Source organism: Megalops cyprinoides, chromosome 10, assembly GCF_013368585.1.
Source record: "Megalops cyprinoides isolate fMegCyp1 chromosome 10, fMegCyp1.pri, whole genome shotgun sequence".
Classification (NCBI taxonomy): Eukaryota; Metazoa; Chordata; class Actinopteri; order Elopiformes; family Megalopidae; genus Megalops; species Megalops cyprinoides.
In genome coordinates this window covers 8535016-8547889 of record NC_050592.1, presented here as the reverse complement: position 1 = coordinate 8547889, position 12874 = coordinate 8535016, and the positions used below count along the sequence as shown (strand labels likewise).

The following is a 12874-nucleotide window of genomic DNA, read 5'->3' as shown; positions in this document are numbered from 1 at the left end:
ATTAGCCGCCTCTTATCAAGACTAAAGGGAGGAAGTAGATTCTGTCTTCTTAAGTCAGTTTTATGTTTAAAACCTGGACCTAATCGTTACCCATCTCTCTATTTTGTTTTTCTAGAGCTTATGTCTGTTTTGTGACATGGTGAGCAACACTGAAGGGAATATTCTACATCTGTCCTAAGACATTGTATAATTTAGGTATTACCTTTAACTCATATCCAATGCATTCTGCTATAGTATACCCCAGAATCCTGTTTTCCTTTAAACTCCAAGACTATCCTGAAAGTTTAGCCCACTGTCTTTCTCATTGTGTGTTTTGAAACTTGGTTCACCCCATTAAATATTCTTGCCTTGAAATTTTTATTGCTAGTACATTACCTGAATACAAACAAATTATATGAGTATTTAGTATTTATTTTTTCCAAGTTTCCGGTGGTACTTAAAGTCCTCTCATTGTCATGCTTGTACTGCCTCCTGGATGACATTCATGAAGCCAGGCCCCACATTTACAAGTCATGTTATATGCAACAAATGCTGTGGTGAAATGCATATTTCATATTTAATTGTGCATATTTGTCCTAATGAACACTACAGTAGAAACCAATAGATTCAGCTTTTCATTTTATAGCCATATTCCAACTTATGAAGATCACTGACTACTTACCTGCAGTTTTCAGAGAGCTATCTGACATAAATCATGATAATGAATGCCACTGGTGAATCTGTTCTGTGTGTTACCTGTTATACCACAACAAAACAGGATGCCATTATATGGTACTAGAAGCTTTTGTTGAATTTCCAACAAACAGAATGTTGGTTGGTTATGATTTGTTATGTAAAGGTGTGAATAAATGTGGCATTTATGATTTCTGTATTAAAAATAATCAGCTCTGAACAAGTTAAGGTTGATAATTTTTCTTACTTTTTATATGTTTATCCTTATATATGGAGGGCACCGTATATTTCTCAGCTAGAATATCAGTCTAGGAGATCACCAAGTACCTGGAAAAAATGGTGCAGGGTCCTTCCTGGATCACCCTCATTTTCCTCTTGTGAGAGGATCTTTAATCTTCTGAGAATAGTTTTTTGTATATTCAAACAATCACAAACACATTAGCAATTTTAATATATATTTTTTATTAACTGAATGTTATTTTACAAACGTGAGATTTTATCACCATAGTAACCAAGAATGGGGGGTTGCGCAGTTGGGAGGTGGGAGTCCTCACTTATGGTCTCTTTTTTTAAAAAGATGGGTAATGTCATTTTACCCACACAATTTTCCACTACACACATAACAACCAGAGACAGAGTTTATTTCTGACTCTGCTTACAAGCTCCCTTCTTCTCCCAAACCAACCCCACACACAACAAACTGCCAACCCCCCTGCTAGAAAACACAAGACAACACATTTTACACACACCCTTATCCCCCCCACCCTCCCAATTCATTTCCTGAACTCAACACGCGAGCGCGCACACACACACACACACACACGCACACAAACACACATAAAATGTCTGACTTCAACTTTCATCCATTGACAGGCACACAGAATAGCTAGGATAGGATTTATTTAAATCCAAATGACAAAACACTATCTAATGATTTCCCTAAAATCCATAAAGTAATAAAATGGAAATAGTGAATCATTCACACCATTCACATTCTTCTCCTCTCCTTAATAAACAACTTCAAAATAACCTTATAAATTAGTGTTAAAAATGAGATATTAGTGTTAAAAATTGGGTTAGTTTCCTGTTTCTTGTTATATTCCTTTGCATCTGTCATTATTTGACCTACCTTGGGCAAGATGCAATACATTCCCCAGATTATTCTGGTTAAATTTCCTCAACTTTCTCCTAAAATTTGAAAATACATTTTCAAATTAATATTAGTCAATTGAAATATTTTATTTTCAGTCTCTGAGCACTGTTGATATTACTGTATTTGTTATTACAGATTAAAATGAACCAGTAATATTCTGTCCACATACATCCTTATATATGAATAAAATTAGTCTACTTGTTAATTAAGGCTTGTTGTAATAAAAGAGTACAATTAAGCCCTAACACAACTCTAGCATTCAGCATAATAATTATTTATGATGCTGGGATTCAAAAAGGAGAAAAAAAGCCAAAACACTTATGTCTGGTTCTGTTTTCTGTGGATTCCCTGAAAACATGTTCTCTGACTTTTAAAATCTTAATTCAGATAGTTACAACCCCATTTACAAAATTGGCAATAGACATTCATATACACACAGGCACACACGCGCAGACACGCACATACACACCATGACATCAGAAGTCGGCACTGTGACATTAAAACCACTGGCCGTGACATCATCAAGCTTTTTATATCATTTCACCTCAACCAATATTCTTTTCAACCAATTCTCAATACATCCAACTCTTATGGGGTGTCTGGTCCATCAGAGTCGTATGCGTTGAGTTTTTGTTGAAAAAAAAAATCACCCTGTGTTTTGCATCTGCATTTTCTGTCAAGAATACAAGATTAAAATTCATCCGAAAGTCAAATATTTAAAAACCAGGAAACATTGAGAAACCACAGAGAAAAAAATAAAATAATAATAATAATAAGTAGGATAATCAAGAATAATGATAATAATAACCAACAACGATAATAATCAATAATAATAATTGTTATAATCATGACCATAACAAACACAGACATATCATAGAGTGTATAGGAAGATTGTCTGTCTGAATATCCCATTTATAATATATTCATCTCCAACCTCAGCCAAGAGGTGAAGGCAGTGAGAGAATACTCCAATCAAAGAAGCCCTGTGAGCCGTTCACGCTTAAGAGATAGCCGTTGCATCCAATCAGATTCTTGCAAAGCTGTAAAGTGCCACCTCTTTCTTCAGATGGCGAACTTAGTCACGTAGGTCAGTTTGCCAAACTCTGTCTCGTTAGTCAAACAAGGTCATCGACTGTCAGTAAAAAAATGTAACTGAACTCATTTCCACACGATTCCCCTTACACACGACAATCTCTTCCTCTCTCATTCTGTAGTAAACATGTATTAATATTTTTGCAGAATATAAATTTACAAGACATAATACAAAGTATGCCTGTCTCTGTGTTTTAAATATTATTGGGTTTCTGTGTGCAATACCAGAGGTTTACCTTGGTTTACCATAATGGTATAGCTGTGCAGAATTATTTCTTCATGTTTTTACACTTAGAAACTCCAGTTATGGACATTAGTATTCACATTTGTGTCTGTATTAAGACAAAAATAAATGTAAGCTTCCAATAGATTACAGACTACAGACACACATACAGGATTTTCAGAATAGCCCTTAATTTTACTAATACCCCCTCACAAATTCATGGTGAATGGCTCAAGCGAGTTATCTAAAGAGCAGGGTTGCTTTTAATGATGGACAACTCAGTTTTCGATCACTCTCTCATTGCCAGCTCAGATCCCAGGAAAGCAAGAACCTCTGATAATACTCTCCCAATGATATTGTGCAGCACCATCTTGTTATAGCCATATCCCTGTACGCTATTGGCTGACAGTGTACAAATCACTGTACTGTCTTTCACTCAATGTCAAGGGTTTTGTTGATACGGTTTCCCTGGAAAATGCTGATTGTCAGGCATGTTGTTCAGTTCATTGTCTGTGTGACTCCTTCCAGTCTGATCACATTCCGGTACAGTTAACAGTTGCATTGTCCGACCCATGTACTGGATCAAGCTTCCTGTTCCTCAGAGCAAGCTGGCCAATTGTATTCCTGTAAAACAATGACTGATGATGCATCATCCGAACAGTCTGCTGGAAATAGTTTATTTATTATCCTCTCAGAAACACTCATATAAAATATGAGGATGATTCAAGTCCAATTTGTATGCATGGCTTGCCCCTTTTACCATCAGCTTCTATCCAAACCTCAAGGAAAGCATTAACCAACAACTGAGTGATCCAATTAGCATACAGTGCTGCTGCATGTTTCGTCATACTAATGCTAACCAAATTCAACCATGTCACCAGTTCACTATGGCTGAATACAGTTTGTAGCTGCTGTCATCCTTGTGCAAATGCCTCCAGTGATTCTTGCATCTTTCTGTCGTGTCCCTACGTGTGATCAACCACTCTGTTACGCACATTGGTGTTATGCGGTCCGCATCATAACGTGATGTCCTGATGAATAAGGTTATCAGACAGCAGCGATTCTTTTATCAGATGTTCCAATAAGTAAGATGTTCACATGAATAGACAGTTTCCAGTCCAATCCTTGGTTGGTTTCTGTCAAATCGTATCCAATTAAATACAGTAGAAATGAGTGGACCAATATCTTTGTTCCCTTGTCTCACATGATTCTTTGAGAGACATCCTGTTCTTTTCCAGTTAACAACATTCAGATCCAGTCATTTGTGTTTTACTGGTTGTTTTGTCTAATCAGATCCTCTGATGCACGTGAACCTTTCTTCCACTGATCTTTATGCCACAGGGAACATCTTCCAATATATTCTTCTCGTTTAATTAGTTTTTCTGTCCACTCTGTCACTCTCTTCTCCCTCTATAGTCTCTTTTTTGCTCTCTCTTCTCAAATATGGCTCAATAGTTTGTTTTTTATTCCAAGACACTTACAAAAACACAAAGTAACAGAAATAAAATCTTTCTTCTCTGCATTTGGTTGCATTTTTCAGTCTCGTGAGTTCCTTTTTCCTTCTTTGTTACCTGTCCTTTCTGTCAATCTTCCTCTTGGCACCATAATGTAAAGCAAAATTTGATAAGAAATATGGCTGACATTTTGCGAATATAAAAATAGCAGGATAATATTTCACCCTCTAATATCTCTTTTTCATTCTGTCACCTTTTCGGTATCTACTCATACCCCTCTCACTGTCACCATATTCTCACTTTCTCTATCAGCTCCTTTCTCCACCCATTGTCCTCAACCTCTCGTCTGTCTGCCTCCAGGCTTCTTCCACTCAAACACCCCAACCCTCTCTTCTCCATCTCTCTCTCTCTCTCTCTCTCTCACACTGTTACCTCATTTTTACTCCCAGTCCTCAGCCCTTGATTCCCACCCCCTCCCCCACTCCCCCCTCCTCCACCACCGCCAGGAATGAAATGTAACTGTTCGATGGTGTTCTGCCTCTTAGCCGCGAAAGCTAACCTCCTGGCATTATGGCCTAACGTCCCAGTCCCCCCACCTGGTACCTCCGCCCAGCCCACAACTCCACCCTGATGGGTGGTCATAGCCACGTTCCTCTCCTGCTCCCTGCCTGATGTCGGGTGGGAGTTCATCTTGATCATGTGGTGTCGGTCAAGCGAGGGGGTGGCACAGACGTTTTGCTGAGACTGCGCTTTTTGGTGATGGGTAAGGCGGGGCAGAGTTGGGGTCATCCCTCCAAAGTCGCCCATGCCCACCCCTCCACCAACCCTTTCTGCCAAACGATCAGGGGACATGAGGAGCCTCTCTTGAGATTTCCGGAGGGTCTGGGAGTTTGAGCTCTTGGCCGCAGCTGCCATAGCTTTGTAATACTGGTGCTGTTGGTTCTTAGATAGCCTGGACAAAGTGTTGCCTTCTCCTACTGTCAGCAACTGGTCTTGGGACATCACTCTTCTCGGAGGTTTAGACAGAGTGTCGAAATTAGGGTTGTATTGCGACTGAGGGGGTTGTAAGGGATATGGGTTGGGGGTTGCAGGGGGGCCAGAAGGTGCGTGTATTCGTGGGCGAGAGGCATGCAGAGGGAGCGTACCCCTGGCCCCGAGAGTGTAGTCCCCACCCCAGTGGAGGTGGTGCTGAGAAGAATGGAATGAGGGAGGAGCATTGTTAGGCCGCCGTTTGGAGGTGTAGTAGCCAGAGTAGTCGTCCAGATCTTTTTCTGTTTTTTTTTTTGGAAAGAGGAAAAATGAGGAATTTGGAATGAAATGGGGAGGGTTGAGGGTAAGGGCACATGGTAGATGGAAGGATGAGAAGACGGGATAAGGAGTCAGGGAGGGAGCAGATTTGGGGGAAAGAAGGGAGAGGCAGAAACACAAAGGAATGGTTTAGTGGTAAACAGTGAGCCATACTCTACAATGGCATTAACATACACTTAAAACATTTCCTTTCAAAATGTTCTTTTTTCACTAACCTCTCATGTCTCACCACCTGAAATGGATTTACTCAGCTTTTCTCTTTTTAACTGACCCAACCCTTCCTCCTTGTGTGCAGAAATTCTTCCCACATGTCCAGGGCACTACAAATCTAACCCCATCACAACCATTCAAATGTTGCCCATGATTCTCTGTGCGCGCCACCACCTTTCCCTTCCCCTCACGCTTACCCAGCCTCTTCAGCGAGCAGTATCTGTTGATCTCGGGTTTCATGGCGGTCTCGTACGAGGGGGGTAGCTGGGCGAGGTTGTGTAGAGAATGATGGAAGGAGGGATGAGCGCTGGAGGTGTTATTGTGTTTGCTGGAGAGGAGGGTCCCTGTAGACGCCAATTGGGCATTATTCATACGGGGCACACGCTCTGAAAAAAGGGGAGAAAAAAATTGGAACTTAATGATTCAATTAAAATATTGGACTATACATTCAACTTCATATACAGTGACGGAAACTGCTGAGGCACAATAGTAAAAACAAACATTTAGTAAGTAAAACATAATTTCCAAGAACTGAGTACTGCATTTTCTGAAACAAAACAACAGTTATTACAGAAAATAGATACGGGTACATCAGGAAAGGTAAAGTGATAAATAAATGCAAATAAAAAATGGGAGGAAAACCAGAAACACTTAAATCATGTCAACATGTTCACTGCAAACTGCACAATTATATTGCTGATGGGAATTAGAATTCCATTACAGAGGAGCAATGGAGGAATAATTGCTCATTTCTTGAGCAATGCATAAGCATACAAGACAAAAGGAAGAGCGAGACAAGACAGAAGACGAGCAGCAAAACTGAACAGGACAGATATCATAGGAAGGATATAATAGCCCTTTCATAACAGGGAATAGAGGAAGCTAGGCCAGAAAAGGGAAAATTGCTTTAATTCATTTGAGAACAGTCAGAGCTCCAAACTTGGTGAAAAAAGGAAAACAACACAGCCCTGTTAACTGAATTATGAAAAAATCCTTTCTTCCACCCCAGACATTTTCAATTCATTGCGGATACATTAAGTACAGACATCATATTGCAATAAAACAGGGACGTGCTGTATTTTGTAAAGATCTGCTGTTTTCCTCTTTCCACTCCAAATAATTTCTAATTTCCTCAGATCCCTATGCGAACCACACACTTGTTGTCTGCCACAATAACAGCATGAGCTAAATGCCACAGACACACTGCACTAATTCCCTTACCGATGGTTGCAGTGTGTTTAGGGCTGGAGCCAGACAGATGAATAAAATTGTGGTGCAAATTCCCAACTGCAAAATAGAACAAAGCCATCAGCCGTACACCTCTCCTCAATGTGTTTGCGTGTTTATGCGTGTGATGGAGCATGGTGCTATGTTACATAAGGCACCCCCCCCCCACCTTTTGACATTATATATGTGTAATTTGAGTTAAAATTCTAGCGTTTGCAGACATGATGTATATACATTCTTTTTCTTTTGTTCTGTCCACAACCATACTGTTTTCACTTTCTATATCAGAATGGTTATATATTAGGCTGGTCAACATCCCAAAATACTACTTGGCTGAACAATTCGTTCACTTACTGCGGTTGTCTTTGCTTTGCAGGCCTGGTGTGTAAAGGTTTTTGGGGGCCCGACCCAGGGTCCCCTCATTCCCTCCCGAGCCCAGAGCCACGCTGTTATTCCTCTCCCCTTGCTGGACTGGGCTCGACTGGTGGCGTAATATATCAACCAGAGCTCTAGAAGAGGAACAGCAGTAACAGAATTTACACAGGGTCTGATTTGCATTTGCTCACTGTCGATTATCCTTTGAATTCACACTGCAGACTGCCTCACCCTGAAAAAAAATTCTTTGGATGCAACACTGTATAGGGTACATTGGGGTGTCAATCAAAAAGCTTGCTGATTTTTACATCACCGCACTGTTCTTTCACACAGGCTGTAGGATGGACTGTTACGGCAAGTAAGAAGATCTTACAGTTAAAAGGATTAACATACGCAGTACAGATACAATATAGTGGAGCATTTTATAGGGTTTGGCAGACCCTATAAATGATAAAGAAATGCATCTTTCATGACTTCGATGTCTTTACTATATTATAATGAAACAAATTTAGAGCTGTTCCAGTATTCAGGTCAGGATAAGTAGGTGTTCTCCAAGTGGCCTGGAAAATACAGGAATTTTTTTCAAATTTTTCAGATTATTTATATGGCATAGACTAAGCATTGCAAATTTAGATTACAATATCTGAAATCAGTTGGAGAACCTAGCCATGAACACTAGTGTTCTGTAGAGAACTTGAAATAATGTTTAATCTACCTTCATATTTGTTGACTACTCCTGAGGTCAGTAGCCATTGCAAGATCTCAGCTCCAATACTGAATAAAATGCACAAGTGCCTTAAATACACCTTTTTGTAAAATTAGGAGGTTCAAGGACCGTGCAATTCCATGTATAAAAAAGTTATTACAGTGGTAAGGGCTGCTTTCAGCAATCAACAGCTGAAACAGGTGAGCAGATGATTACTGTGAATATAAACTTTTTGAATCTGAATTTGTAGAAAATGAATATAATTCTACACTACTTATTAATTTTATTCACCAATTGTAACTGGTGGCTGGCCTACACACTAACTGTCACAATGGCTTCTGAACAATTTGACAATAAACCATGGAGAATCACACATGTGTGAAGTCACACAAACGCAACCGACGAGGTCCTCACCTGGGCACATTGATGTCCCTGTTTCTGGGCCGACGTGAGGCCTTGTGGAAAGCCACCTTAATACCAACCGCCACTGCCAGTGTGAAGGATATGACCCCACCAATTACATACACTGTGTTGTTGCTCTGCTGTTGGAGAGGGTCAAAGTTTGGATCAGGACGGTTATCCAAGGGAATGGTGGCAGGAGGAGGGGTGTTGGCCCACACAGGGGAGTCATAGTTGTTGCAGGAGTTCTGGTCCAAGCGGTTGCTGCGGTGCTGGCAGCAGAACCGATAGTGGCAGGTCCCACAGCAGTAAATGAATGTGTCTTTTGAGCAGTTGAAGGTGAGGTCATACTGCCCCATCACATCGTAGTAGCCCCTGCAGACGTCCATGTCCACAAGGCGTTTAGGAGGCGGCGCCAGGGCGGCACTATGAGGCGGCTTGAGAGCCTCTGCGGTCATGTTCTTCGGAAGCATCATTTGTGGCAAGGGCTTTGGAGGCGTCTCGGCCACCTGGATCGGCGGTTTCGACCTTCCCGAGGATGACACTGTCCGTTTGTTGCCATGGATGGTCAGGAGGAGTAAAGCAGAGCTCCCAGGGTTGTGACTTGTCGAAGGGCGCTCGGTGGAGCTTGTTGCCATGGCAATAACGGGGGCAAAAATTAAGAAAAGGAGGAGGTATACGGGGTGTGATCTGTGATAGGTGGTAGGTGTCATTTTTAAAAAATGGTGTCTACTTTAACTGATTTTGAAACGAAGCAGTGTAATATTGTGTTTGCTCCCTACTTCAGTGAGCTACAGTGGCATTCACAATATTTCAGGGACCGAGATTTTTCAGTACAGGCATAAAATGGTGGGAATCTCTTAGATGAATAAGAGCATGGAAGAATTCAGTCTCTGTGAAGTTCCTGGATTTTTATGTATAGATAGCTGTCTTTAGAATGAAGACAATAGCGAGATCTTTAAAAATGAAAACTGATAATGTGCTATGTTTCAGCTCTAAAACACAATTATTGAATTTAAGACCATAAAGCTGTTGCCTGGGCAACAGGCACTGTTCTTTACAGGACCTGCTTACAGAGTAAGCACCTGCACTTCACTACTATGAAAGGTTGCAAATGTAAGCCACCGGTGGCAACAGCGTCAATAATACACTTTCAAAAACTTCTACCACTAATAAATTCAAAAAAACATATGGTGCCCTGGGGTAGTCTTGTATCTTTTATATAAAGCTCAATATTTCAACAATACTGAACACTGAAGATACTAATAACTGTCAATTAAAAAAAAATTCAAAGGACACCTTCAATCCAAAAAAATACTGATATAAAAATATAGCTTCTTTCTAGGTTCTAGTTGAACCTGATTTTTCTTCTTCTCTCCTTGACTAGAGTCCTCACAAAATGCCGTTGAACCTACAATTAAGCCTATGTAAACGTGTGGATTTGAAGATGTTGTAAACGTTTCACTTTCAGGAAATAAAAGAATGAATATGTCCCAGTTTTTATTTTTAATGACTGCGTTTGGCCCACTTGTCCTGTTGGCTCTTCTTTGCTGGTGGAATTCCAAAAGTGACCAAAAAAATGGTCTTTGGAGCTGAAGTTGAAATGAACCTCAAAATACAAAAAAGTAAGAGGTGAAAAAAGCAGCTTTTTGTTAACTACAACATGTTAATTCCCCCTGCTATGTTTGAATCCGTCTAAATGTGCTCCATGAGATGTAAACAAATAAATATGTATCAATCAAGTCTGTTCTCTAATATTCTGCCCAACTTTACCAAAGAGATTTGTTCTGTTGTCTGTTCTGCTTATTAAAACACGGTTTCAAATGTATATGTAAGCCTGATAAAGATTAAAAATATGTTAATGGATATCTGACTGTCTATCAGGTAAGCTCTCTTCTGATATTGTTCAACAATGTTTGTTGAGTTCCACCAAGTTTTTTAAAAATATTTCCTCTATGTGAACTTCCTGTATAGAAATTCCTATTCGTTTGCTTAACCTGTATGAGCAATGAATTCTTGTTTATAAAGGCTTGGGGGGACACCTATCTTTCGTTTCAGTGTAAACTTTTTTCTCGTTTGAATTTAAGGTCTCAGTGTAAATCTGGCACTGTAAATGTCAAGTGTAAACCATGATATTGTTCCGTTTCTATACTGATATCTCCATAGCTTGTTTCAGCTTCATAAACTATCTTGTTTATGAGGTCTGCAGTTGCGTTTATTTTAAATAGGGTAAGAACTAATTATTTTAATTCCAACACACTCAGCAATACCTAAAACAAATCGACAACGCTACTAAATATTGGAGAAACTGTCAATGTAAAAAATTCAAGAGAATGTGTGAAGGGAAAAAAAGGCAAAAGAAATTTGTTTAAGACTTAAAAATTGTAAACTTTTTTCAACCTAACACTGTCTGTGTGTTGGTTTTAACTGTAGCAAGCAGTACTGGTCTTGTAAACAAACTCATAGAGAGGATTAAGTAATCAATACCTCGTCTTCCTTTTCAGCTTCCTTTTTGAGAGATAGTGTTCTAAAATTCCTCAGTTATGGCACAAACCAAAATGTTTGTCGTGAAAAGACAATATAAACTTTTTAAGGGCGAGTGTCGTCTGTAAACCTCTTTCAGTATGTAAACTTTCTTATTTCTGTCTGTGATTATTACCACAATTTAAATATTATTTGGCACTAGTAAAAGTGGCACTTGAATATTCTTCTATATTTGACCTGTAAACCTTCCTGGAAAAAAGTATAGATATTTATATATTATTTAGCTCTTGTGTATGAGTTGTAAACACTTTGTTGGCAGTTGCAGAAGTTCCTTTCTTCACTGTAAACAAATCTAAGAGGGCTAAATTTGGCAGTGTTACTGTTTAAGTGTTACTGTGCGTTACTTTAAGAATCTAACAGCGTTACTCTATTACTATGAAACATTACCAATGTAGCACTGTCAAAGTACACTAGAGTTAAAATCTTGTTAGCAGCTTCAAATCTACGTCTATCTGGCTATGTTTGTCTCTTTGCCTATATGTTTTAGTATATTTTATTCACATACGATTGCTTGGCATTTACTTTTTGTCTGTTATGAAAAACAAAACCACACGACGCCGAGTTGCGTAATGAGTGAGCACAAGAGGTGCGCTGGGAAGGGAGTTAATGAGAGGAGGAAATTAAACTGATCACTTTACAGCAGTAAGGGATACAAATGGGAACCAAGGTGACACATTCTACAGAGGATATTCCAACAAAAAGCAGCATGTCAGTTTGAACAATTTCTACTTGGGGAAACTGGCAGAGAGGTAGGTTGGACAGGCTGCCCAGTTACAGAGGTGGAGGAGATAATGGATGAAGAATCAATGGGAATAAGATGAGGGCATAAGAATGGAGGTGGATTAGGGAATAGAAGGAGTGCAGAGAGAGGGCTAGAGAGAGGGATCGACTGATCTATGTGTGTTTGAGCCCACGGTGGTAGTATCTCTGCTCCGGGTTCAGCTCAGCCCAGCAGAACAGAACAAAGGTGGGCTTGGTTCCGCTTCTAGCAGGACAACGCTCTCCTGCCCACAGAACAGACATGGACAGGTCTGGACTCATTCGTGACTACAGAGCCTCTTTGGGAAATGTACACAACACAGCCCCTGGTTAAGCCCTCCTGCAGTTCACTGTGCTCCTTTTGTTATATGCTAACTATTGTGCAGTGAAGTCAAATGCTAAAACCTAAGGGTAACTTTCCTTGAGCATGGTTGAGGAATCTCACTGAACCAGCTAACAGCCAACCAACAACTAATTCAAAGCAATATATCTCTATCACCTCCAACTCAGATGTTTAAGTGCCCGAATATGCTCCTGTTGCAGATAGTTTTACATTATATATCAAATAGTATTACTGTTATAACCGATTACATTGCTATGACTAACACTGCAGCTAAAATTATAGTATTGATAATAACAACGATATTGATTAATTCTGTTTGTAAGAATATGTTTTTGATGATAGCCTTTCAATGTAAAAAAAAAAACCCTATTTGTTATGCATCTGTACGCATAACCCCTTTAGATAAAAT

At 39.7% G+C, this 12874-nt stretch overlaps 1 protein-coding gene across 1 annotated transcript; it reads right to left on the bottom strand.

Annotated features, from left to right (window-relative positions):
- Nucleotides 1-4584: 4584 nt before the first annotated feature.
- On the bottom strand, nucleotides 4585-11138 carry LOC118784129 (protein shisa-7). The gene is made up of 5 exons (XM_036538160.1): nucleotides 8835-11138; nucleotides 7694-7848; nucleotides 7334-7399; nucleotides 6310-6498; nucleotides 4585-5865 (listed from the first exon to the last, which is right to left on the bottom strand). The coding sequence occupies exons 1-5, from the start codon at nucleotides 9530-9532 to the stop codon at nucleotides 5015-5017; spliced, it is 1959 nt and encodes a 652-aa protein (XP_036394053.1). The 5' UTR covers nucleotides 9533-11138; the 3' UTR covers nucleotides 4585-5014.
- Nucleotides 11139-12874: the final 1736 nt, after the last annotated feature.

What these genes read in the sequence shown, in the direction of transcription:
- LOC118784129 (XM_036538160.1), bottom strand. Translation starts at nt 9,532, where the DNA reads ATGACACCTACCACCTATCACAGATCACACCCCGTATACCTCCTCCTT. An exon ending in GCAAAGCAAAGACAACCGCA is followed by an intron (nt 7,400 to 7,693) that starts GTAAGTGAACGA and finishes TCTATTTTGCAG; the next exon opens with TTGGGAATTTGCACCACAAT. An exon ending in TAAACACACTGCAACCATCG is followed by an intron (nt 6,499 to 7,333) that starts GTAAGGGAATTA and finishes CCCTTTTTTCAG; the next exon opens with AGCGTGTGCCCCGTATGAAT.